Here is a 26,064-nt window from a genome sequence, read left to right on the forward strand (position 1 = left end):
TTCCTAGGACACACGTTAGCGGGAGGTGAGAATCAGAGGCGCAGCCAAGCCTCTGATAGGGCCCTCAAGGTGTTCCAACAGTGGCTCAACGGCTGAGCCAAATGCCCCCGCCACTCATCCACTGTTAATGTCTTTGTGACATTAGAAGTTTAGGAGAAGCGACAGTGAGACCACAGAGGTGTGCTGAAGCGGCAGAGCAGAGAGCGCCGAGGTGTGCCATGCAGCAGGGTGCAAAATGCCCAATGCAAATGCACACAGGGCAGCCATGAAAAAGACCGGACAGATGGTGATGTCCTCAGCAACTGAAAAGGAAAATCAACTTTTTAAAGAAGAATGGAGGGCGTGGCGCTGTGGTGTAGTAGTTAAGCCTCTGCCTGCAGCACTGGCATCCCATATGGGCGCCAGTTCAATTCCTGGCTGCTCCTCTTCTGATCCAGCTCCCTACAGTGGAGGATGGCTCAAGCGCTCAGGCCTCTGCACCCATGTGGGAGACCCGGAAGAAGCTCCTGGCTCCTGGCTTCGGATAGGATTGGCCCAGCTCCAGCCTTTGTGGCCATTTGGGGAGTGAACCAGCAGATGAAAGATTCCTCTCTGTGTCTCTCCCACCCTCTGCTTGTAACTCTGCCTCTCAAATAAATAAATAAATAAATCTCAAAACAAACAAACACAAAAAACTAAACACACTGAAGTAGAAAGGTTAAGTGAAATAAGAGGGAACTTCGAAAGGCTCACAGAAAAATGCAATTGCAACATTGTTCTGGGTACAAAACAATTTCCACATCCACACATAGTTTTTTCCCCTAATGTACATTTTCCACGAACTTTTTGGAGACTCCGCGTGGAAGAGAGGAAAGTGGGCCGATTTCACTGGAATGAGGGCGAGGGCACACTGGCTGGCCGCCATTGCTAACTTTAATTTTTTTTTTTTCTTGATTGCTCTCTTTAAAACACCGTGAGGGAGAGCTACTGCTGACGGTGGATCTTGTCGCCTTCCGCTTCTCCCAGCGCCTCGGCAGGGCCTCTGTAGAAGCAGGTGCAGAGCCCCGCAAGCCTGCGGCGAAGGTAGGCGGCGCGGGGTCAGTGGGGGCTGGCCGTGGCAGGGGCGGGCCAATCACCGCAGGGCAGTCTGGGCGACCCTTCCCACCCTACAGGTTCCCTCCGGAGACTCCCGGCCACTGCCCCTTTAAGCGTTGCCGCTCCTCCCCCGCAGCGGTGGCACCGAGCGAGTGGGGGGTGTGGTGGGGGGATGGGGAGGGGGAGGCTGTGCGTTCCCGTCGTCGTCCCCGGTCGACCAGGGAAGATGGCCCGGGCTGGGGGAGTCGCTCCCGCGCCCCGCCGCCTCCTCCCCTGAGCCAAGCGGGCTGGGAGACCTCCTCCCTTCTCCCCTCCCGCCGCACGGATGGCTCCGTGGCCTCACGGGAACAGCTCTGCGGCCCCGTGGCCTGACACCCCTACCCTGGCACCCAATACCGCTAACACGAGTGGGCTGCCGGGGGTGCCGTGGGCGGCGGCGCTGGCCGGGGCGCTGCTGGCGCTGGCCACGGTGGGAGGCAACCTGCTGGTAATCGTGGCCATCGCCTGCACGCCGAGACTGCAAACCATGACCAACGTGTTCGTGACTTCGCTGGCTGCAGCCGACCTGGTGGTGGGACTCCTGGTAGTGCCGCCGGGGGCCACCTTGGCGCTGACCGGCCACTGGCCCCTGGGCGCCACTGGCTGCGAGCTGTGGACTTCAGTGGACGTGCTGTGCGTGACGGCCAGCATCGAGACCCTGTGCGCCCTGGCCGTGGACCGCTACGTGGCCGTGACCAACCCACTGCGTTACGGCGCGCTGGTCACCAAGCGCCGCGCCCGGGCGGCCGTGCTCCTGGTGTGGCTCGTGTCCGCCGCGGTGTCGTTTGCGCCCATCATGAGCCAGTGGTGGCGCGTAGGGGCGGACGCCGAGGCTCAGCGCTGTCACTCCAACCCGCGCTGCTGCGCCTTCGCCTCCAACTTGCCCTACGCGCTGCTCTCCTCCTCCGTGTCCTTTTACCTTCCGCTCCTGGTGATGCTCTTCGTCTACGCGCGGGTCTTCGTCGTGGCAACACGCCAGCTGCGCCTGCTGCGCGGGGAGCTGGGCCGCTTCCCGCTGGAGGAGCCGTCGCCAGCGCTCTCGCGCGCCCAGTCGCCCGCCGCCGCGGGGCCGTGCGCTGCTCCCGCCTGCAGTCGGAGGCCCGCGCGCCTGCTGCCTCTCCGGGAGCACCGCGCCCTGCTCACGCTGGGGCTCATCATGGGCACCTTCACCCTCTGCTGGTTGCCTTTCTTTCTGGCGAACGTGCTGCGCGCCCTCGGGGGCCCCTCGCTGGTTCCCAGCTCGGCCCTGCTCGCCCTCAACTGGCTGGGCTATGCCAACTCTGCCTTCAACCCGCTCATCTACTGCCGCAGCCCGGACTTTCGCCGCGCCTTCCGCCGTCTTCTGTGCGGCTGCCGGGGCACGGAGTCCCGCGCCGCCGCCTCCAGGGCGCCAGAGCCCTCGCGCGCCCGTGCGGCCGGAACCAGCCCCGCCGAGTCCAGGCAGCGCCCGCCGCTCCACAGGTGGGTCACCCTGGGCGGAGGAACTCGCAGCTCAAGAGTCAGAAGCTCTGGAGTCTCCCTTGGGTGTGGGGTTTCGCAGGAGAAGCGGGGAGTTGGGGAGGGTCTCTCCGTTCAGAGCCCCTTCCTCCCGGCGGATCCAGCCCCTGGGGTTGCAGCAAGGGAGTGCTGGGGTGCGCCCCCCAGGACGCGCTGCCATGCCAAGCCCGTGATGCCGCCTGGCCCCGCTCTGGTTTGGGCTTTCTCGCCCAGTTCCTCTGCCGTCCGCATTTGACCTTTATAGGGAAGATCTGCGCCCCTCCCCGCCTGGTGAGGGGGGCTCAGCCGTGCTTTCTCTCCAAGGTTTGGTGGCTACGCAGGTGACGACCCACTTGGGATGTGAAGGCTAAGCCCAGACGGCGGGGAGGAACGGTGAGTGCGGGTTTGCGCCCCTCGCCCTGCCGCTCAGCTCCCTCGCCCCATGCTGGGTTGGAGTTTGGGGTGGGGGTTTTGCGGCTGCTTGAGCTTTTTGTGTCGTGTTAAACACGCGTTCGGGGTCCCTGTCCCCGCTCCCTGTCCGTTCACCTCAAGACACGTGCTCTCCTCTTTGTAGGGCTTCCCGGGGTAGTCCTAGGACGCAAAGCCCGAGCCAGCTACATGGATGCAGAACCGTGGACAGCCTGGATCCCCTGTGTGGAAGGAACCGTGGAGGCCCGGGCTATGCGGCTCTGCGCTCCGGATCTTCAGGCCTGGGAGAGAGACCAGCCGGGATCCTTCCCCGGTGGGTTCACCCCCGCCAAGGACCGCACCCCTGAACTTCACTACTACCTCGGCAGCTGGGTGCCAGGCCTCCTGTGCTCTTGGCAGGGCACCCTGCACCTCTGTTGCTTGGGTGCTGGGTGCTAAGGCCCCCAGCCTCTGCTGCCCCAACTGTGGAGACCCACCCCTGATCTCCCAGCTCTGGGGCCCAGCCTGAGAGCAGGAGGCCAAAGCTGGGTTTGGGTTTTTTGGTCGCAGAGCAGCAGGTGCTCTCGGCTGAAACACAGCGCGGCTCTGATCTACCTCACAGCAGTCAGAAGGATTTCTGCAGGGTGTTGGGGGGAGGGGCCTCCGGGGGGTTCACAGGAAGATGAACCTGATAAAAGACCCCTTCTCTTCCTTTAAAAATTGAATCAATCAAAGTCACTGAGTGCTGCTGGGACTGCGCCCTCTTTTCTGTCCATTTGTTTTCCTTCCATGAGCCATTTATTCCCTTGCCTTCTCCACAGAGCTGTCTTCTGCTGGGGCAGTAAATCCAGGCTAGTCCTTGCCCCCTCTTCCTAATCCCCATCAAACAAACAAAATGAACAGTCTGCCTGGGTGATGGGGAGTGAGCGTGCGCCTGCCTCCCTTGCCAAGCCGTACTACACACGGCACTGGAGCTGGGTGCCCACGGGACCATGGGCCCTGCCGAGCCCTGGGCCATCTCTCCCCTGCCGTATGCCAGTGGTGGATCCACAAGGACGCACAGCGCCATACACGTGTGTGTCTGGATGCCCGGAGCTGTGTTTGCACTTTCACAAACCTTATCAGGCAAGTGTCCTTTAGAGAGAAAATTTCCGTAGAAATCAGTGGCTCGTTTTATGGGCTCTTATTTAAGCTCCATGAACACAGGCCATTGTCCTCGCAGGTTGACAGGATGCCCGGTAAATCATGCAATGTCCAGCGTGCGTGTGTACACTTTGCACTGGCTGTGATCAGGGGCCCTGCTGTTATAAAACGTCCATCTGGCCTCAGGATAAGCCCAGTGGATTTCCACATATGGGTGTTCCCTGGGAACGGGACCTGGGCTGTGCCGCTCCCTTTCTTCTGGAAGCCCTGGTTTTTATGTCTGAGGGTGTTTGCATACCAGAAATGACTCTCCTTTTCAACGCGAGATCTCTGGTATCTGAAGCGTGGATGGTTTCTTGGCCAGGACGCAACTTCTGAGCTGTGGCTCTTGGTGGAGAAGGAAGTCTTGCTTTAACCTGGGGATAAGTAAGGGGGCCTCCTCACCCTGTTTTTGGATATTTTCCTGGCATCACTCAGGAGAGTTGTCGGGTCCGTGCTAGGCCGAGGAGTCGTGGCTTTGGTGGTTTGTAGAGTGGCCCTTGCATATTGTCCAGGGCCACTCCTGTGCCAGCTGTCGGCTCCTCTGCAGTGTTTAGACTTGTTCTGGGGCTGTGGATTCCGCCTGCGGATTGTCACTGTGCATCTGACAGCGGGGGAGGCAGCCCCTCTGCTCATTTCTCCAGCAGCTCCGGCCAGGTGTCAGGCTGTGGGAGATTTACGTCCTTGGCGGGCGGGGAGCGGGCTGCTGTTGCTAGCACTTGAACCTTGGAAGACAAACAGCCGGGAACGAGAGAGGTGAAGACTTGCAGGCCACGGAGAACCAAGAGGATGGGGAGCCTCCCGAGGGGTGGGGGGTGGGGTGGGAGCTGTGCCTGGCTGGGAGATGGGGGTGGGGCTGGAGCAGAGGCAGTGGGAGGGCAGGGGTGGGGGTGGGGGTGAGTGGGTTGCCAGAGATAGCCCACCCTCTGGACTGGGCAGAGGTAGGGTGGGGGCAGGCTGGCAGCAGCCGTCCCCAGCACTTTCCCCCACAGGGAATGGGGTGACGGGCAGGCGCGCCAGGTCATCCCTGGACTGTCACTCCAGGCGGGCTTCATTCCAAAGTAGAGCTTTTTGCTTCTCTGTGTGTTTTCATGGGGGCTCCCGTGGCCCCAGGGGGCACAGGTGGAGGCCACAGGTGGAGGCCATCATCCTACCAGTAAAGATGCAAATTCCCGCACAGGCCTCTCGCACAGGTGCACCTGTGCAGAGGCAGGAGGGGCGGAGCCGGCCTGTCTGCCACCAGGTGGAGTGAGCCAGAAGCCCGAGGACAGCTCCCTCCAATCAGCACCCACTCTGCAAAGCCATCTAATCGTGCACAGGGCATCCTACCCAGAGATTAAAGAAAGTCAAAATGGTCTCCTCATCTACAGAGCCAGCAGAGGATAAAGCTTCCCTCTCCGCCTGCACGAGGAAGCAAGGAGTCCCCCGCAGAGCTTCCCGGCTCAGCCTGAGCTTGGCCCACGGGAGAAGCGGTGCGCGGCGCCCCCTGATGGCGGTATGGGGCACGGCAGGGGGCGGGCCTGGCCCTGTCTGCTTTCCCTGGCTTGTCTCAGGACTGAGAACAAGTTTGGTCCAATTCTGTGATAAAATGGGTGAAAACTGAACAGCCATGATTGCTGACGTCAGCACTATGGTAGCGTAAAGAGCGCGAAGCCAGAGCCGGAAAGACAAGAGAGAAGAGGAAGAAGGCCAGGTAATGGGATCATTTATTGAGCGCCTGTTGTATGCCAAGCACCGTAAGGGATGCTGACCAAGACCCTGCTGTGGATCAGAGAGCCTGTCAGCATGGGCTTTCCCTCCGCACACACTGCTAACGCTAAGTCGGGCCGCGGTCCGGCTTCTTTCTGTTTGCCTGGGAATCAAATGGACATCGCTGGGGCTGCTGTTGTGGTGTAGCTGGTTAAACCACTGCCTGCAGCACCGGCATCCCACATGGGCACCGGTTCGAGTCCCAGCTGCTCCACGTCCGATCCAGCTCCCTGCTGTGGCCTGGGAAAGCAGTAGAAGACGGCCCAAGTGCTTGGGCCTCTGCACCTGCGCGGGAGTCCCAGAAGCTCCTGGCTCTTGGCTTCGGACTGGAGCAGCTCTGGCTGTTGCAGCCAATTGGGGAATGAACCTCTCTCTCTCTCTCTCTAACTCTGTCTTTCAAATAAATAAAAACAAATCTTTAAAAAAAAGAAAAAAGAGAGAAGATGCCTCCCCTGCAAAGTGGCAGAATCTGGAACTAGGGTGAATCCCAGTTCTGCTCTTTTTTTTCCCTCCTGAAAACACTTTTTTTTTTTTTTTGACAGGCAGAGTTAGACAGTGAGAGAGAGAGAAAGTTCTTCCTTTCCGCTGGTTCACCCCCCAAATGGCCGCTATGGCTGGTATGCTGCGGCCGGCACACTGTGCTGATCTGAAGCCAGGAGCCAGGTGCTTTTCCTGGTCTCCCATGTGGGTGCAGGGCCCAAGCACTTGGGCCATCCTCCACTGCACTCCCGGGCCACAGCAGAGAGCTGGACTGGAAGAGGAGCAACCGGGACAGAATCCAGCACCCTGACCGGGACTAGAACCCGTTGTGCCATTGCCACAGGCAGAGGATTAGCCTAGTGAGCTGCAGTGCCGGCTGAAAACACTTTTTTTTTTTTTTGACAGGCAGAGTGGATAGTGAGAGAGAGAGACAGAGAGAAAGGTCTTCCTTTTTGCCATTGGTTCACCCGCCAATGGCCGCTGCGCCCGGCGCATCACGCTATCCGAAGGCAGGAGCCAGGTGCTTCTCCTGGTCTCCCATGCGGGTGCAGGGCCCAAGCACTTGGGCCATCCTCCACTGCCTTCCCGGGCCATAGCAGAGAGCTGGCCTGGAAGAGGGGCAACCGGGATAGAATCCGGCGCCCGGACCGGGACTAGAACCCGGTGTGCCGGCGCCGCAAGGTGGAGGATTAGCCTGTTGAGCCACGGTGCCGGCTGAAAACACGTTTTAAAATGAATTTTTTAATTTAAAAATTTTAAAAGATTTATTTATTTATTTGAAAGTCAGAGTTAGAGAGAGAGAGAGAGAGAGAAGTCTTCCATCCACTGGTTCACTCCCCAATTAGCTGCAATGGCCCGAGCTGCACCAATCCGAAGCCAGGAGCAAGGAGCTTCTTCCAGGTCTCCCACATGGGTGCAGGGGTCCAAAGATTTGGGCCATCTTCTACTGCTTTCCCAGGCCATAGCAGAGAGCTGGATCAGAAGTGGAGCAGCCGGGTCTCTAACCAGCACCCATATGGGATGATGGGATTGGAAGTGGAGTAGCCGGGACTAGAACCAGTGCCCACATGGAATGCTGGTGCTTCAGGCCAGGGCATTAACCCGCTGTACCACAGTGCTGGCCCCTTAAAACAAATTTTAAAATTTACTTTCTATTGTATTTGAAAAGCAGTGAGACCTTCGCCCACTCACTGGTTCATTCTCCCAAATGTCCGCAACAGCCAGGGCTGAGTTGAGCCAAGAACCAGGAGCCGGGAACTCAATCTGGGTCTCCCAGTGAGGGTGGCTGGGACCCAGGTCCTTGAGCCACCACCTGCTGCTTCCCGCAGGGAGCTGGAATCCGAAGAGGAGCAGAGAAGCGAAGACGCTCCGATGTGCGTGAGACAACTCAGTTGCTGTGTCAGACGCTCGCCCCGGTCGCCAGCTCTGGCCCCCTGCGTCTTCTTGCTTACACCATCAGCCCGGATCTGCACCCTCTTGTCCTTGTCACCGTGGGCGAGCCCTGCTGGCCTGGCTTCTGCTGGCTTGTGCCCATCTCAGACGGGCTCCTTGGGTTTTCTGTGCCTGCCACTATACATCTCGACTCCTGGCTCCAGCTCCCCACTCAGGGCCTGGTCAGGCCTGCGCCCGACACTTTGGTCCTACTTGGTGGACCCGGTGGTTGCCAGTGCACCACTGACCAGGCGAGAGATTGTGAGTAGTAGACTAAGAACAGAGGGTATTTCAGCACGGTGGGAGGCGGGGGGTGCGGGGGCATGCAGACGGAGCCCTAAGGAACCAGGGAGAAGAAGGTTGTACAAAGGTGGCCATCTGGAGGCTTGCCACACTGGGAATTCATGCGTTCAGAGTCCTGGAGACCGGAAGTCCCAAATCAAGGTGTTGGCAAGGGCAGGCTCCCTCGAGGGCTCTGGGAAAGGAATCTGTCCTCGCTTCTCCCAGCTGCTCGTGGTTGCCAAAATTCTCAGTATCCTAGCTGCATCCCTCCAGCCCCGGCCTCCAGGGGGCCTTCTCCCCTGTCCGTCTGGGTCCAGATTTCTGTCTTCTTATGAGAACATTTGTCACTGGATGAGAGCCCGACCCAATCCAGTATGACCTCATCTCAGCTTGATTGCTTCCGCAAAGATACCATTTCCAAATAAGGGCACGTTCATCTGGGGATGGAGGCTTCCCCACGTCTTTCAAAGGGACAGACCTCCAGGCCTGACAGACAGCGTCCAGGGCAGGAGCAGCAGGGGCTCCCGGCCCTCCCGTGCTCGTCCTGTTCCCGCTGCTTCCGACCTCCCTCGGAAAGACAAGGCCCCCATCCCGCCTCATCGCCAGCCAGAAGGGTGGATGCGGTGGAGGGCAGGTGTATCACCCGTTCCCGGGGTTCCAGTTCCAGGCTTGAGCGGTCGCTGATGGAGTCGTGTGTTTGCCCTCCTCCATGGCCACCCATTCTGCAACTTTCCTGCGTCCCAGCGGGAAGCATGGCCTTCTCGCCAGCCACATTTGGTAGCCTCCCTGGCAGATAAGTGTGGCTGTGCGACGGAAGTCCAGTGCGGTGAGGTGTGCCACTCCTGGCTCCGCCACAAAAGGGGAAGGGCACATCGCCATCTCCTCTCCCCACTGGCTGCAATGCAGGTGTGATGGTGAGAGCGGAAGCAGCCATGGTAGGTCATGAGGTGGCCTCCATGTATCGGAGATGGGAGGGTCTCTGGCAGTGTTGAATTCAGCCCTGGACTGTTCATACGTGAGACCCTTAAGTGAAAGAGAAATAAACTTCGGTCGTTTAAAGCCACGGTTGTTTGTTAACTGATTGGTTTTACAGTAGCTGGTTCAAATGGCTCTATCAGCAAAGATATGATAAAGAAGTTTATACTTTCTGTAGGACACCTGGGCTCTGCACAGATAAGCCCCTGGGTTCTGTGATGAGAGCGGCTTGGGTAACTGTTGTTGCAAAGCTGCCTTACCCTAGCATCTCCAGGGCACCTCCGATCCACGAGACCTGGCATCTCTGTAGAGTCTGAGTTCACCAAGCCCTCCTGCGACATCGGTTCTCTTGGGGCTACCTGTCCCTGAGCGTATTCGTTTCCCAAGGCTGCCAAAACAAATGGCTGCAGCTTTGAGAGGCCAGAGCTCCAAGAACCAGGCAATGGCGGGGCTCCTGGGGGCTCTGCGGATTCCTGCCAGCCTTGGCACGCCTGGGCCTATTGACGCATCACTCTAGTTTTTGTAAGATTTGTTAATTTGAAAAAAAATATTTATTAATTTGAAAGGCAGAGAGGGAGTGGGAGAGGGAGAGAGAATCTTCCACCTGCTGGTTTACTCCCTAAATGATTGCAACAACCAGAGCCGGGCCAACACAAAGCCAGGAGCCAAGAACTCCATCCGGGTCTCCCACGTGGGTGCAGGGGACCAAGCACTCGAGCCATCTGCTGCTGCTTTTCCAGGCGCATTAGCAGGGCGCTGGATTGGAAGCAGAGCAGCCGGGACTCCAATATGCGACCTGCTGCCCGATGCATGCCCTCACTGCCATCTTGACTTCCAATCTCTCGTGTCCCTGTTCGTCACCTCCTTTTCGTCTTTTATGGAGGGATCGGTGACTGGAAAGGGCTTGTGCTAAACCAAGATGATCTCATCTCAAGACCCTTGCCTTAACCACATCTGCAAAGACTTTTCTCCCAAACCTCACACCTGAGGTTCCAGACAGACAAATGTTTTTTTTTTTTTTTTTTGGGGGGGGGAGGTGTTGCACCAGCCATCCACTGCAATCATCCCTAGGGCAGAGCTGTTGTCCCCAGAAGCTGTGGACTGTGCAGTAGTCAGAAATCTGAGATGAACCCTAATGACCCTGTGTAATCGCCTCCTGTTGTATGTGGGTAGGTGCTGGAACTTGCTTTTTTTTTTTTTAATTTTTGACAGGCAGAGTGGACAGTGAGAGAGAGAGAGACAGAGAGAAAGGTCTTTGGTTCACCCTCCAATGGCCACCGCGGCTGGCGCACTGCGGCCCACGCAGCGCGCTGATCTGATGGCAGGAGCCAGGTGCTTCTCCTGGTCTCCCATGGGGTGCAGGGCCCAAGCACTTGGGCCATCCTCCACTGCACTCCCTGGCCACAGCAGAGAGCTGGCCTGGAAGAGGGGCAACCGGGATAGAACCCGGTGCCCCAACTGGGACTAGAACCCGGTGTGCCAGCGCCGCAAGGCAGAGGATTAGCCTGTTGAGCCACAGCGCCGGCCAGAACTTGCTTTTAATCCACAAAATATAGCAAAGGTGGTGGTGGCGGGGGAGGCGGTGGCGTGGCTCGGTGGGTTAAGATGCCACCCACGTGGGCAGCCACGCTCCGTACTGAATGCCTAGATTTTGAGTCCCGCCTCTGCTTCTGATCCAGCTTCCTGCAAATGCAAACGCTGGGGGGCAACAGATGACAGCCCAAGGAGCTGGGTCCCTGCCGCCCACGTGGGAGACCTGGATTCAGTCATCTCTTTCCAATGAGGACTGCGCTTCCTCTGGACATGTCCCCAGCAGTGCAAGAGGCGGCTCATCCAGTGCATCTGTTTTTGTTTTCCACACTGTTCTCCATGATGGTTATAGGGAGACTATCCCACCCGACATCCAGCTCAGCGCCCCCTGCTGGTGGGCTGCCGGGCCCCGCTCTGCTATTCCTCCATGGCCTAGAGGTGAACCCCGCCTCTCCTGCGTGTACCCAGCATACAGGAGCTGCCAGGAGACTGTCCACGGGCCCCCATGGAGAGAAGCAGGGGAGCTAGGCACACGCAGGAGATCCCGCGCCCCAGCACGTCCCGCCTCCACGCGGTGTGGACAGAAGCTGCGGCCATTTCTGGATTTACGTTCCTGGCATTGGAGTGGACTCTGGATCAGTTAACAGAGGAGTCTTTCTCCCCCGCGCCTTTCGTGAGAAGTTCCTTTATCCTTTGTCCTCTCTGCTGAGCCTGAGGGAAGGTGGTCCCTCAGTGGAATACCCCATATGTGCAGCCAACTTCTGGGAGCGTGGGGGCCGGAGCCTGGGGATTGTCTGTGGTCTTGCATTTTTCCGGGACAAGGAAATGTCTTTATTTATTTTAAAGATTTTTTGTTTTTATCATTTGAAAAGCAGAGTGACACAGAGAGACAGGGAGACAGAGAGACAGGGAGACAGAGAGACAGGCAGAGAGAAAGAGACTGAAAGATCTTCCACTGTCTGGTTCATTCCCCAAATGGCCACAGCAGCTGGGACAGGGCTGGCCTGAAGCCAGGAGCCTGGAACTCCATCCAGGCCTTCCAGGTGGGTGGTGGCAGAGGCCCAAGCACTTGGGCCATCTTCTCCTGCTTTCCCAGGTGCATTAGCAGAGAGCTGGACTGGAAATGGAGCAGCTGGGACTCGAACTAGTGCTCTAGTGGCTTAAGCCACTGCACCACAATGCTGGCCCCAAAAGACATGTAAAGACCTTGTTTGTTTGAACATCAGTGTAATTTCAGGGGACTCCCCCAAGTATCCTGTTCTATAAATACATTGTCAAAACCTGCACATGGACCTCAGTTTTGCAGTTTCTGTTCTGTTTTTTTTTTTTTTGTAGCCGCCTGAGGGACATATCCATTTTCTTTCTTTCTTTCTTTTTTTAAAAAAGATTTATTTATTTGAAAGTCAGAGTTACACACAGAGAGAGGAGAGGCAGAGAAGAGTGGGGGGGGGGGAGGTCTTCCATCTGCTGGTTCACTCTCCAATTGGCCACAATGGCCAGAGCTGCGCCGATCCAAAGCTAGGAGCTTCTTCCAGGTCTCCCACATGGGGGCAGGGGCCCAAGGACTTGGGCCATCTTCCACTGCTTTCCCAGGCCATAGCAGAGAGCTGGATCAGAAATGGAGCAGCTGGGACTCGAACCAGCGCCCATAGGGGATGCCAACACTGTAGGCAGCAACTTTAGCCACTACACCACAGTTCTGGCCCCAGGACATATCCATTTTCAGAAACCTCGTGCAACTCTAATTTTGTTATTCCCCATTTAAAAATGCATGCAATGCTGGGGCCAGCCCTGTGGCATAGTGGGCTAAAGCCTCTGACTGCAGCGCTGGCATCCCATATGGGTACCAGTTTGTGTCCTGGCTGCTGCTTTTCTGATCCAGCTCTCTGCTATGGCCTGGGAAAGCAACAGAAGATGACCCAAGTGCTTGGGCCCCTGCACCTGCATGGGAGACATGGAAGAAGCTCCTGGCTCCTGCCTTCAGATTGGCCCAACTCTGGCCATCGCAACCATTTGGGGAGTGAACCAGCAGATGGAGGACCTTTCTCTTTCTCCCCCTCTCTGTGTCTGTATCTCTACTTCTCAAATAAATAAATAAATAAAATCTTAATTTTAAAACAATGCATACAATGGGATTGGCATTGTCACGCTCCGGGTTTAGCTGCCTGCCTGCAAACCCAGCTTCCCATATGAGCACTGGTTTGGGTCCAGTGGAAGCTCCCTGCTAATATGCCTGGGAAAGCAGCATAAGATAACCCAAATATTTGGGCCCCTGCACCCACATGGGAGACTCAGATGGAGTCTCCAATCCCAGCTGTTGCAGCCATTTGGAGAGTGAACCAGTGGATGAAAGATGCCTCTGTCTCTGTAACTCTGCCTTTCAAACAAATGAAACTTCAAAAGTGCAGAGCAATGAAGTGGGGGATCTTACATGACTCGCTGAAGGCCATGTACGGACAAAGGGCAGGAGCTGAGATGGAAGTGCAGGCCTGGCCGGCGTCAAAGACCCCGTCTGTGTCTCCAGGTGGCTCGGGGTAATATGTGTGAGTGCCGTGGCAAGAGCAGAGGCAGCCAAGAGCCAAAGGAACCATTTCAGGAGACTCCAGGCGTGTGCCGGATGCTGGAAGGAGAGAGTTTGTGCTTATGGGAGCTTCAGGATAAGGCGCCCTTGGCATGCATCCTGATGTCACGTGGCCATCACAGTGGTCCCCAGGGCCTATGGCAGTGGGCAAAAGCTGAACCCAAGTGACGTCCCAAGAATCATATGTCAAGAGGGCCACAGGACCGGATCAGTGTGAGGGCAGCATTCCCAGGCCATGCAGGGACCCTCCCAGGGATGTTCAGAGATGGCTGGGGGATAGGGAGAGGCTAAGAGAGGCTAGCAGGCTGGTGCTCTGTGGACAGATTCTTCTAGTTCATGAACTGTGTGCCCTGGGCTGGTGAGCCGTGGGAACTAGGGGTCACAAACATGCCTTCCCCAGTTATCGGCTGTGCAGCTATGAGGCAGAGCCTCTGGTGTGAGCCAACTTCCCTGCCCCTTAACCACGCCCCCAACTCCCACTCCCATCCCTACCCTCTGGGGTAATCCAGAGAGAAACCTCCCCCACTCCCCACTGCTGCTGAGAAGCCCTGGGGACCATGGCTGTGCCAGGCTTAGAAGCACAAGGCTACCCAATTTTTTTTTTTGACAGGCAGAGTGGACAGTAGAGAGAGACAGAGAGAAAGGTCTTCCTTTTGCCGTTGGTTCACCCTCCAATGGCCGCCGCGGTAGGCGCGCTGCAGCCGGCGCACCGCGCTGTTCCGATGGCAGGAGCCAGGTGCTTCTCCTGGTCTCCCATGGGGTGCAGGGCCCAAGCACTTGGGCCATCCTCCACTGCACTCCCTGGCCACAGCAGAGAGCTGGCCTGGAAGAGGGGCAACCGGGACAGGATCGGTGCCCCGACTGGGACTAGAACCCGGTGTGCCGGCGCCGGGCACCGCAAGGCGGAGGATTAGCCTACTGAGCTGCGGCGCCGGCTTAAGGCTACCCAATTAAAAAGCGCCGGCTTAAGGCTACCCAATTAAACACCGGTTGTTGGAGGTCACGGTTCCTGGGGATCCAGAGTGTAGGAGGCGAGAACATCTGCCTGCCTGCCCCCTTTTCCCCTGTCCCAGCCCTCAGAGCAGCTGGAGCCCTTCTTAGCTGTGCAGTTTGGGAGCTGTGGCCACCACCTTGGCTTGCCTTTGTTTAAACTGACTGGGGTGTGCCTTGCTGAGCCAGGATAACATCAGGGAAGAGCCAGCGACTCAGCTGGAGCCAGCTAGTGAGGAGGGGGGGAGGAGGGGGGGAGGAGGGGGGGAGGGGGGGGAGGAGGAGGAGGAGGAGGAGGAAAGGAGCGGCCCCAAGGGAGGATCCTTGTCCTCACAGGGAGCTCAGGAAGAGAGTCACTCTCTCTTGGGCAGGAGGAAGGCATGGCTGGGAAGCTGCAGCTGTGTGTGTGTGTATGTGTGTGTGTGTTTACAAATGCAAACACTGATTTTGAACGGAAATGTGTGCACACCATAGAAAGCAAGTCTGCCCTCCTCCCAGCTGGCCCCTGGCCACCCAGTTCCACTTCCCAGCCCATCCCTGCTACCCGCCTCCCGCGAATCCTTCCAGGAAAGTTCTGTGCATACGCACACGTCTGTGTAGCTTTGCTTTCCTCCCAGATGTCCCTCCCTCTCTGTTCTGTACCTTTAACAGCTGCATCGAATTCTGTTCTTTGAGGAGGCTCTTAAGTTCACGGAACACTGTGCATTATGAAAAAACTATGCCTGTGTTTCAAAAACGCCAGCATCCAAATCACCTCCTCTTTGAATTCCATTTTTTCCCACATCTGGTATTCGCTTAAACACTCCTTGTCATCAGTGTTGGCTTTGGCATTGGCACTGTAAGCAGAGCCGTAAGGTAGCTCCCTCAGGCGTGTGTCGCTCCGCACGTGTGCTGCACTTGCTTCTGTTCTCGCCGCCAGACTCAGCCAGAGAACAAAGCCCACGCACGCCGAGAGTGCCCAATGGCACGGCGACACTCTGAACTGTGACAGAGGGCAGATGTGCCCTGGCCTGCCCGGCTCTGGAGCCTACAACTTCTCTCTCTTGCTCAAGCCAGTTTGGGCTGGACTTTATTTATTTCTTCATTACCTGCAGCATGAGAAGTTCTCGCTGGCACACAGGTTAAACTTGCAACCCGGAAGGGCATTCGGCCTCGTGGTAAAGACGGAGGTGCCGATGCCCGCATCCCGTATGGGAATGCCTGGGTGGGATCCCTCCTCAGCCCCTGATGTCAGCTTCCTGCTGATGTACAACCTGGGCAGCAGCAGGGGTGGCTCAGGCGGTCAGGTCCTTGCCACCCAACGTGGGAGACGTGGATTGAGTTCCTGGCTCCTGACTTGGGGCCAGCCCAGTCCTGGTCATTGTGGGCATTTGGGCTGTGAACAGGTGGATGGAAACTTGGTCTCTCAAATAGATACTTTTTTTTTTTAATTTAAAAAGGAGCTGACAGTGTGGGGCCTTGGGTTAAGCCGCTGCTCGCAACACTGGTATCCCATACCAATGTGCTGGTTCCAATCCTGGGAGCTCTAGTTCCGGTCCAGTTCTTGCTAATGCCCCTGGGAAAGCAATGGAAGATGACCCCTGCCATCCACATGGGAGACCCGGATGGAGCGCCTGGCTCCTGGCTGGGACTGGCTCCGTCAGTCCCAGCTGTTGTGGGTACCTGGGGAGTGACCCAGAGGCTAGATTTCTGTCTGTCTGTCTCCGTCTCCCCATCTTACAAATAAAATGAGGAAGAAACTGGAAGACTGTCTCATTCTGTTTGCCGCGGCTCTGCTCTGCTCGATCCCAGAGCCTGGGCAGTTTATGAAGCGCAGGTTCATCTGTCTCCTGGCCCTAGAGACTGCGTGGGCGCCTCCGGTGAGGTCCTGCTTGCTGGCGGGCAGTCTGCAGAGTCCTGAGGTGGTGCTGGGGTTCGCGTCGTGACGCCGTGAGAGGCGTACATGCCAGGGACGGAGCCAAGCTGGCTTTTCTAACAGGTCTGCTCTCGGGATGACCCACTGACCCCTTCATCCGCGAATGAACTAACCTAGTCACCTCTTTCTGGTCCCACCTGGTCTCACCTCTTACAGCTTACAAGGGGGATCACATTTTAACATGAGTGGCTGGTGTTGGGATGCAGCAGGTGACGACACTGCTTGTGACACTGACATCACATGTCAAGCTCTGTTCTAAGTCCTGGCTGCTCCACTTCTGATCCAGCTCCCTGCTAATGTGCCTGGGAAGGCAGTGGAAGATGGCCCAAGTGCTTGGAAGCCTGTTACCCACGTGGGAGACCTGGATGGAGCTCCTGGCTCCTGGCTTCCTCCTGATCCAGACCTGGCTGTTGTGGCTATTTGGGAAGTGAGCCAGTGGATGGAGAATCTCTCTCTCCCACTGCGTCCCTTTCTGTCACTCTGCCTTTCTAATAACTACGTTGAAGCAAATTTTTAAAAAAGATTTTATTTATTTTTTTGATAGGTAGAGTGACAGACTGAGAGAGACAGGTCTTCCATCCGCTGGTTCACTCCCCAGTGGCTGAAACTGCTGGAGCTGAGCCAATCCAAAGCCAGGAGCCAGTAGCTTCTTCCGGGTCTGCCATGTGGGTGCAGGGGCCCAAGGACTTGGGCCATCTTCTACTGCTTTCCCAGGCCATAAGCAGAGAACAGGATTGGAAGAGGAGTAACTGGGTCTTGAACCGGCACCCATATGGGATACCGGCACTGCAGGCGGAGGATTAACCCACTGTACCATGGCGCTGGCCCCTAAAAATTTTTTTTCAACATGAAATTTGGTGGGAGATGTTCAGATGATAGAAGGTGTACACCAAAATACGGACCGGTTATGGATATGATTGAAGGAAATGTGTGCTCTTCGTTTCATTTTTTGGAACTGTTAAAGTTTTCTGCAATAATACAGACTATTTTCATAATCATTTACCTCCCAGCAGGTGCGTGTCAAACAGGGAGTCAGGGGGCATGTGGCTTAGGGGAGCAGTGCCCTTCAGGGAGGCAGGGCTGCCCGGGGAGTGGATCTGGGCGTGCCAGCTGAGCCACGGAGATGCCCCAGCTCCCTGCTGGTGGGGCTGCAACCTGCCAGGTGGCTCCTGCCAGCAAGGCAGTTCTCCATAGAGGACACCCAGGCCCTGTCCACCAGCAAAGCCACAGCTGGCAATGGGTGTGCCGGCGAGGGAAGGGAATTGAGTGAGACCCAATGCCTACTGCCATCATTTAAGAGTGCTGCCTTTTAGGAAGTTATTCAGGAACTACTTTAATTGTTTTATGTAGTTTTTTCTTGAAAGGCAGACAAGAGAGGCTCTTGTACACAGATGGAGAGATCTTTCATTTGCTGCTCTACTCCCCAGATGGCCACATCACTTGGTGCTAGGCCAGGCTGACGGCAGGAACTGGGAACTCAGGCCAGGTCTCCTACCTGGGTGGTGGCAGGGAGCCAACCACTGGAGCCCCACCTGCTGCTTCCCAGGATGCACGTTAGCGGGAAGCTGGGGTCGGGAATGGGGCCAGGACTGGAACTCAGGCGATCAGATATGGGATGCGGGTGACCCAAGTGGTGTCTTAACCAGTACACCAAGTCCCCCTAAAGAGATATTAGACAAGAAAGAAGAGGGGCTGACATTGTGGCACTGTGACACCAGCATCCCACAGGAGCACCGGTTTGAGTCCCAGGTGCTCTGCTTCCAATCCAGCTTCCTGCTAATGTCCTGGGAAGGCAGCAGGTGATGGCCCCCACTGCACCCATGTGGGAGAACGGAATGGAGTTTCAGGCTCCTGGCTTTGGCCTGGCCCAGCCCTAACAGTTGCAGTCATTTGGGGAGCAAACCAGTAGATGGAAGATCTCCCCCCCCCCTCTGTAATTGTGACTTTCAAATAAATAAACCTTTTTTAAAAAGATTTTATTTATTTATTTGAGAAGCAGAGTTACAGACAGAGAGAGGGAGAGACAGAGAGAGAGGTCTTCCATCTGCTGGTTCACTCCGCAGATGGCCACAATGGCCAGAGCTGAGCTAATTCGAAGCTAGGAGCCAGGAGCTTCTTCCAGGTCTCCCACATGGGTACAGGGGCCCAAGGACTTGGGCCATCTTTCACTACTTTTCCAGGCCATTAGCAGGGAGCTGGATCAGAAGTAGAGCAGCTGGGACTTGAACCAGCGCCCATATGGGATGGCAGAGCCACAGGCAGAGCTTAACCTACTACACCACAGCGCTGACCCCCAAATAAATAAATATTGCAAAAGAACAACAAAACAAAATGCAAGACTGACCCTGTAGAGGCTGCCGCTTGTCTGCTGGCCCCTGCTGTCTACGTTGGCTGGTTAGCCGTCCCTAAAACTGTTAACAGAGCTGAAAGAAATAGGACTGGCTTCCTGGCTTGCAGTATTCCTAAACATAGCAAACGACATGGAAGATCACAATGTTTTCTTTTTTTAAAATTTTTTTTTAAATTAATTAATTTTTTTTTTGACAGGCAGAGTGGACAGTGAGAGAGAGAGAGAGACAGAGAGAAAGGTCTTCCTTTTTGCCGTTGGTTCACCCTCCAATGGCCGCCGCGGTTGGCGCGCTGGCAGCGCACCGCACTGATCCGATGGCAGGAGCCAGGTACTTATCCTGGTCTCCCATGGGGTGCAGGGCCCAAGAACTTGGGCCATCCTCCACTGCACTCCTGGGCCACAGCAGAGAGCTGGCCTGGAAGAGGGGCAACCGGGACAGAATCCGGTGCCCCGACCGGGACTAGAACCCGGTGTGCCGGCGTTGCGGCGGAGGATTAGCCTACTGAGCCGCGGCGCCGGCTCACAATGTTTTCTTTCTGATGGTCTTTCAAAGGTGGAAGCTTGGGGGGGGGGGGGAAGGATGGTTTAAAAATTCCTCTCTCGACTTGCAACGGGGCACACTCTAGGGTTTTGGCTGTTCCCCGGGAGGCCCTAGCTGGCTCATTCGCTGCCCGCCTTGCCCAGTCTTCTACGTGGCCGGTTTCCCGTTTTTGGATTGGGCGACTTGGGGCCAGAGAAGTGAGGCAGTGAGTTAGGGAAAAAGGCCTGGGAGTCCCACGTCTGCCTGCCGCAGCCTGATCGCTCAGGCGTTCTCCACGGGTGCCACAGAATGCTTCCGTGGCCGTGAGCATTGTGGCCTCTGAGCCGCGGAGTTCGGAGGTTCCGTTGCCAGGCCGACCAGCGACGCACAGCCCCTGTGTTGGAGCTGGTCCAGGCGTGGAGGCGGCGCCCGGAGCAGAAGCAGGGGAGGGCGCGGCTCCGCGTTCATCCCAGTGATGCCCACCCTGTCGGTGTTCACGGACGTGCCCCCAGCCCAGAAGCTGGAGGGCAGCCTGTTTAAGACCTACAAACAGGATGACCACCCCAACAAGATCTTCCTGGCCTACAGAGGTAGCTGCAGCTCAGGACTTGTGGGTTTATGGCGTGGCGAGGGCGGAGGAGGAGCCGGGGTGGCCCTCGCCTCCGCGGGTAGAGAACTATCTTCTCTGTTTACGGCACCGCCTAGTGGGGACGAGATCAGAGGAAGCGCCAGGTTGCTGTCTGCCCTCTGGCCTTCTCTGTGGGCTTCCTGGGGTTTGCTCAGAGCTATTTCCCACCAGGCTATGCTTTGGGCCGGCATGGGCGCCACCATTTCTCCAGCCACTTCTCCTCCTCCTCATTCTTTGTCTCCCTTCCCAATATTGCCTTTGTTTAGCTTCCATGTATCATTTTTAAACAGATTTATGCATGTATTTGAAAGGCAGAGTTACAGAGAGGCAGAGAGAGAGAGAGAGAGAGAGAGAGGTCTTCCATCTGCTGGTTCACTCCCCAAATGACCGCAGTGACTAGAGCTGCGCCGATCCGAAGCCAGGAGCCAGGAGTTTCTTCCGGGTCTCCCACGTGGGTGCAGGGGCCAAAGGACTTGGGCCATCTTTTACTGCTATCCCAGGCCATAGCGGAGAGCTGGATCGGAAGTGGAGCAGCCAAGACTCGAACTGGAACCCATGTAGGATGCTGGCACCTCAGGTGGCAGCTTTACCTGCTATGCCACAACGCCAGCCCCCAGCTTCCATGTGTCTTTAACTCACACTTTGTATAAAATTTTTAATCTTGAAAGCAGAAAGGGTTGTCTTTTTGATCATTCTTATTAGAGTTATTTATTTGAAAGAGCAACGAGGGTATGGGGTGGGGAGAATCTTCCATCTTCTGGTTCAGTCTCCAAATGGCTGCAACAGCCAGGGCTGGGCCAGAGTGAAGCCAGGAGCCGGGAGCCAAGAGCCAGGAACTCCATCTGGATCTCTCATGTGGATGGTTGGGACCCAAGGACTTGGGCCATCCTCTGCTGCCTTCCCAGGGAGCCAGATGGGAAGTGCAGGAACTGGGACTCAGGGGCTGGTACAGTGGTGCATCGGGTTAAAGCCATGGCCTGCAGCACTGGCATCCCATATGGGTGCCGGTTCGAGCTCTGAACTGATCCAGCTCTCTGCTGGTTCCGATCCAGCTCTCTGCTATGGTCTGGGAAAGCAGTGGAAGATGGCCCAAGTGCTTGGGCCCCTGCACCCAGGTGGGAGACCCAGAAGAAACTCCTGGCTCCTGGTTTTGGATCAGCTCAGCTCTGGCCATTGCAGTCATTTGGGTAGTGAACCAGCAGATAGAAGACCTCTCTCTCTCTCACTCTCGCTCTACTTCTGTCTGTAACTCTGTCTTTCGGATAAATAAAATAAATCTTAAAAAAAAAAAAAAAGAAACTGGGACTCAAACTAGCACTGCTATAGGGGCTGGCTCTGTGTCTGTCTCACAAGCAGTGGTGCAATGGATTGCACCCCATCGCCAGCCCCTTCAGTTGCCTTTTAAGACAAAGATCGTGCACATTCACTCACCGTGCTTTGTTTTTATAAGGAAAATAAGGCACGGGAGAGTGGTCTTTGCAGAAGCAACCGGTCAGAGCCCTGAGCAGTGCAGGGCAGACTTGTGGTTTGCGGGCTGTCTGCGGTGCTCCGCTTCTGCGCCCCCTGCAGTTCCGCCTTGCGTTTCCCTCGCAGTCTGCATGACCAGCGAAGGCCACCCCTGGGTGTCCCTTGTGGTGCGCAAGACCCGGCTGCAGATCGCACAGGACCCCTCGCTCAACTGCGAGTACTTGCCCACCATGGGCATGAAATCCTTCGTCCAGGCCTCCTTGGAGCTCCTCTTTGGAAAACACAACCAGGCTATGGTGGAGAACAGGGTAAGAGCAAGCCCCCGCTTGACAGGGGCCCATGTGTGTGAGAAGGGAGGGGGAGATCTGGGGCTGCTCCGTGTGACACCTGAAAGGGACCGTGGAGGGTCCCCCGGCCCGGGTTGAGGGGGTCCCGAGACACAGAAAGTCCACAGCCCTGGCCGTAGCAGGGCAGAACTAGGCTCAGCACCCCCAAATCCAGTGCCTTCTATTCGAATGCTCCTCCCTCGCTGAGCTGAGCTGAGCTGGCTTGGCCGCTCCAGTCAGCAGGTGCACTGTGCAGAATGAGACAGGCTCAGCAGCACCGTTTCTCCCTGCCTGGGGCCTTTCTGCTAGTTTGCCTTTGCTGACAGATAGGAGGAGTGCACATCATTGGTGACAGCGGTGCCTTCCAGCTCGGGGCCCAGTTCCTCAGAAACTGGCACAAGGATGCACAAGTGGTTTGCATTATCTCCTCTCAGAAAGGTGAGGCGCCGTGGCCTCTCCCGCCTCCCGCTTGCATTTGCAGTCGTCCCTGCTGCCCTGGGCAGACCTCTCCCTGGGGACCCCCAGCCCCACCTCTGCCGCCCCCCTCCCCGGACACCATCCGGTGGGGCTGTGTTCCCGCAGAGCTGCATGGACTCGTCTTCCAGGACATGGGCTTTGCGGTGTTTGAGTATTCCATCTGGGACCCCCAGCCCCACCTCTGCCGCCCCCCTCCCCGGACACCATCCGGTGGGGCTGTGTTCCCGCAGAGCTGCATGGACTCGTCTTCCAGGACATGGGCTTTGCGGTGTTTGAGTATTCCATCTGGGACCCCCAGCCCCACCTCTGCCGCCCCCCTCCCCGGACACCATCCGGTGGGGCTGTGTTCCCGCAGAGCTGCATGGACTCGTCTTCCAGGACATGGGCTTTGCGGTGTTTGAGTATTCCATCTGGGACCCCCAGCCCCACCTCTGCCGCCCCCCTCCCCGGACACCATCCGGTGGGGCTGTGTTCCCGCAGAGCTGCATGGACTCGTCTTCCAGGACATGGGCTTTGCGGTGTTTGAGTATTCCATCTGGGACCCCCAGCAGCTGTGCATGAGCTCCCACAGCTTCCTCGACATAGTGGAGGTAGAGGAGCCCCACGCAGAAACTTCTCCCGGGCCCCCCTCTTGTCCCCTGGCCTGCACCCCTCTGTGGCCATCCAAGGCCTTCTCCGGGGGCTTGGGGTTGCCTAGCCTTTGAATGGGAGCCACACGGGAGGCCAAGTAGCGGATAACAGGCTGGTGCACCTGCAGCAGGTCCCACGCGGCTGCGTCCTTGTGATCGGCAATATCATCGACTGTAAATTGACGCACAGCCAGTGGACAAAGGTGGTGTCCATCATGAAGGTGAGCTCCGCCCACCCGAGCTCCACCCTGTGGCTTCCGTGGCCCGAGCTGGCGCTGTTCTACTTTCTCGTGCAGAGCAAGCGCATCTTCCTGTTTCTGGACGCCCCTTGCCAAGGTTTCTACACGGGAGACCTGGAACAAGATGTGAGGATCTTACGGTTCTTTGTGTCTCGAGGCTTCGAGTTCTTCTGCAGCCAGTCGCTGTCCAAGAATTTCGGCATTTATGGTATGGGGTGGGCGGACCCTGGGACGGAGGGGCTGGGCATCTGAGGCCTGGCCATGCTTTTGATATCTCCTATCTGCTGGAGGGGGGGACGCGCAGGCGCACCGTGGAGGCAGGAGGGAGGAGCGCCCAGCTACATAGGCTGGCTTCCCTTCCTAACATTAGCTGAGAGGGTAGCACTCAGGGGTCTCTCATGGGGCTTCCTCCTGCAGAAGACCCTGACTTAGGGATGCTTGGTGCTGAAGATGAGCCTCCTGCGGCTTCCTGGGACCTGCGTAGCGTCTCCCTGGCTGGGCTGAGAGGAGGGCCCCAGGCTGAGAGAGAGGGACAGGGGAGGGCTGTGGGCACGGAGCAGCAGACTGATGGCCAGGCTGTCTTCCCCATGCTGCAGATGAAGGCGTGGGGATCCTGGTCGTGGTGGCATTCAACAACCAGTGCCTGCTGCGTGTCCTCTCTCATCTGAGCAGCTACGCGCAGGCCCTGTGGCTCAATCCTCCATCCATGGGGGCTCGCATCATCACCTCCATCCTGTGCAACCCAGCCCTGCAGGAAGGATGGTAAGGGTGGACGACTGGGGCAGGCGAGGATGGCCAGAGCCCCCGCACACCTGCGGACGTGCTGCCTCACGGGGTCAGCTGGGGGCTTCCCTCCCTCTCCCTGTAGCACCTTCACTCCATTCGACATTTACTGAGGACCTACTGTGTGCCAGTGGCAGGGGCTATTCCAAGAGTTGCCCCACTTTGGGGGAATGGATGATACAGACCAGTGAGGTATTTGAACTCTTCCAGGCTGCAGGAGATTAGACAGCACCCAGGGTTTGCTGCTCTGGCAAACCTCTGCCTGGGCACCTGCTTGGCTTGCTTAAATACAAGATCCAACCTCCCTCCCAGGGGGCTGGTGGTGTTGTGGCACAGCGGGTTAGGCCACCGCCTGCAATGTCTGCATTCCAAATTGGAGTGCCGGTTCAAGTCCCGGCTGCTCCACTTCCAATCCAGCTTGGGTCCCTGCCAACCACATGGGAGACTGGGTGGAGCTCCTGGCCCAGCCCCAGCTGTTGTGGCCATCTGGGGAGTGAACCAGTGGATGGAAGATCTCTCTCTCTCGCTCTAGCTCTGTGTGTGTGTGTGTGTGTCTTCCTCTCTATCATTCTGTCTTTCAATTAAAAAAAACAAAACTTGCTCCATCCACGACGGTCCCTGGCCATGCCCTCGGGGGCCCCTGTTGGAGGTCAGAGAAGGTAGGAGGAGTGGAGAGAGGGGGCTCGAAAGCAGGGGAGCCTCACAGCCTCATGGCTTGCTGTGCCTCTGGCAGGAAGCAGAGTCTGAAAGGGATCATGGAGAGCATCATGTTGATCAAGGAGAAGGTGAAGGAGAGGCTGCGGCTGCTGGGAACCCCGGGCTCCTGGGATCACATCACTGAGCAGAACGGGACCCACGGCTACCTCGGCCTCACCAGTGAGTATCCAGCGGACAGCGGGCCTGTGTCGGAGCCTTATGCTAGGGGACCAGTGCCTTGCTCTGCTCCACAGTTGGGTTTCCTCTGCAACGTGGGGCTGTCTGCAAGGCTGGTAGGAGGCCCCAGGGGCACTGACACCCCTGATCCGTCAGCGTTCTGCTGGGGGGGGGGCGGCATTGGCAGTGGCTTGAGCAGCTGCTGCGGTGGTCACAGCCCAGCAGATAGACTACCTGGTTAAGAAGAAGCACATCTACATCCCCCGGAACAGCAGGGTCAACTTCACCTGCATCAATGCCAACAACATCGAGTATATCACTCAGAGCATCCACGAGGCTGTGCTGCTCACCCACGCCACCAAGGAGGATCCCCAAGCAAAAGACCTCCGGGTCCAATAAACGTGTTAGTTTCTGCAAAGGATCTGTGCTGATTCGTCCCGTTGTCATTCATGCCCCTACAAAGTACTCTCGCCATCCATTTATGAAACACGAGTGGAGCCTCAGGAGACAGACGGGGTCAGGACATGGGAGGAGAAGGCCCGGAGAACAAGGCAGTATCTACTTTCATTGGCCGTCTCACTTGAGGGTATTTCAAAAAATTCATGGAAAAACAGAGGGGCCGGTGCTGTGGTGTAGCGCATAAAGCCACCACCTGCATTGCTGGCATTCTATACAGTGCCAGTTCAAGTTCTGGATGCTCTTTTTTTAAAAAAATATTTTATTTATTATTTATTTAAGAGGTAGAGTTACAGACAGTGAGAGGGACAGAGAGAAAGGTCTTCCATCTGCTGGTTCACTCTTCAAATGGCCACAATAGCCAAAGTTGGGCCAATCCGAAGCCAGGAGCCAGGAGCTTCTTCCAGGTCTCCCACTCAGGTGCAGGGGCCCAAGGACTTGGGCCATCTTCTACTGCTTTCCCAGGCCATAGCAGAGAGCTGGATTGGGAGAGGAGCAGCCAGGACTAGAACCGGCGCCCATATGGGATGCTGGTGCCACAGACAGAGGATTAACCTATTGTGCCTCAGTGCCGGCCCCAAGTTCTGGCTGCTCTACTTCTGATCCAGCTCCCTGCTAATGGCTTATGAAAAGCAGTGGAAGATGGCCCAAGTGTTTGGGCCCTGCCACTTACCTGGGAGACCAGAATGAAGCTCCTGGCTTCTCCTGGCTTTGGTCTGGCCCAGTTCTGGCTGTTGTGGCCATTTGGGGAGTGAACCAGTGGATGGACGCTCCCTCTCCCTCTCCCTCTCCCTCTCCCTCTCCCTCTCCCTCTCCCTCTCCCTTTTAAATAAATAAATAAATCCTTAAAAACAAAAAAAAAGTGGAATGCAAAATGAAAACCAAGCATAGTGTCTTCTTCATGGCACCGTTTCCATGAATGTTTTGAAGACTTGAGCACCTGCTATGTGAAGGCCCCGAGCCTGGCCTGTAAAGCCATGGGAAAGCCATTCAGTCCTTTTCCCCCAGAGGCTTATAGTTCAGGGGAGACAAACCCTGCCACGTGGAACAGAGAAGCGGCATTCAAGGCTGAATGGGATATGGCACCGTGGATCTTGTAGACATAAAGGGACCAGGGATTCTGTGGGCCAGCATGCTGGGGCACAGCGTAGGAGGAGATGGGACTTGATGGCGACCGCAGGTGGAAGGGAGCTAGAAGGAAGTG

The 26,064-nt window shown here is 56.8% G+C and overlaps 2 protein-coding genes across 2 annotated transcripts; both read left to right on the top strand.

Annotated features, from left to right (window-relative positions):
* Nucleotides 1-1,399: 1,399 nt before the first annotated feature.
* On the top strand, nt 1,400-8,794 carry ADRB3 (adrenoceptor beta 3). Its single transcript, XM_062213818.1, is given in 4 exon segments — nt 1,400-2,472; nt 2,474-2,574; nt 3,164-3,390; nt 8,699-8,794. Coding segments are annotated over 4 exon segments (1,497 nt in total).
* A 10,663-nt stretch (nt 8,795-19,457) lies between these two features.
* Nucleotides 19,458-24,803, top strand: GOT1L1 (glutamic-oxaloacetic transaminase 1 like 1). The gene is made up of 9 exons (XM_062213819.1): nt 19,458-19,572; nt 21,204-21,385; nt 21,730-21,841; nt 22,361-22,470; nt 22,638-22,730; nt 22,806-22,956; nt 23,345-23,510; nt 24,265-24,407; nt 24,622-24,803. The coding sequence occupies exons 1-9, from the start codon at nt 19,458-19,460 to the stop codon at nt 24,801-24,803; spliced, it is 1,254 nt and encodes a 417-aa protein (XP_062069803.1).
* The last annotated feature ends 1,261 nt before the right edge of the window (nt 24,804-26,064 follow it).

The sequence above is a fragment of the Lepus europaeus genome, chromosome 16, assembly GCF_033115175.1.
Source record: "Lepus europaeus isolate LE1 chromosome 16, mLepTim1.pri, whole genome shotgun sequence".
In the NCBI taxonomy this organism is placed as follows: domain Eukaryota; kingdom Metazoa; phylum Chordata; class Mammalia; order Lagomorpha; family Leporidae; genus Lepus; species Lepus europaeus.

Coding starts and splice junctions, on each gene's coding strand:
- GOT1L1 (XM_062213819.1), top strand. CDS start 19,458: ATGCCCACCCTGTCGGTGTTCACGGACGTGCCCCCAGCCCAGAAGCTG. Junction 19,573..21,203: donor GATCTTCCTGGCCTACAGAG/GTAGCTGCAGCT, acceptor TTTCCCTCGCAG/TCTGCATGACCAGCGAAGGC. Junction 22,731..22,805: donor AGGTGGTGTCCATCATGAAG/GTGAGCTCCGCC, acceptor TTTCTCGTGCAG/AGCAAGCGCATCTTCCTGTT.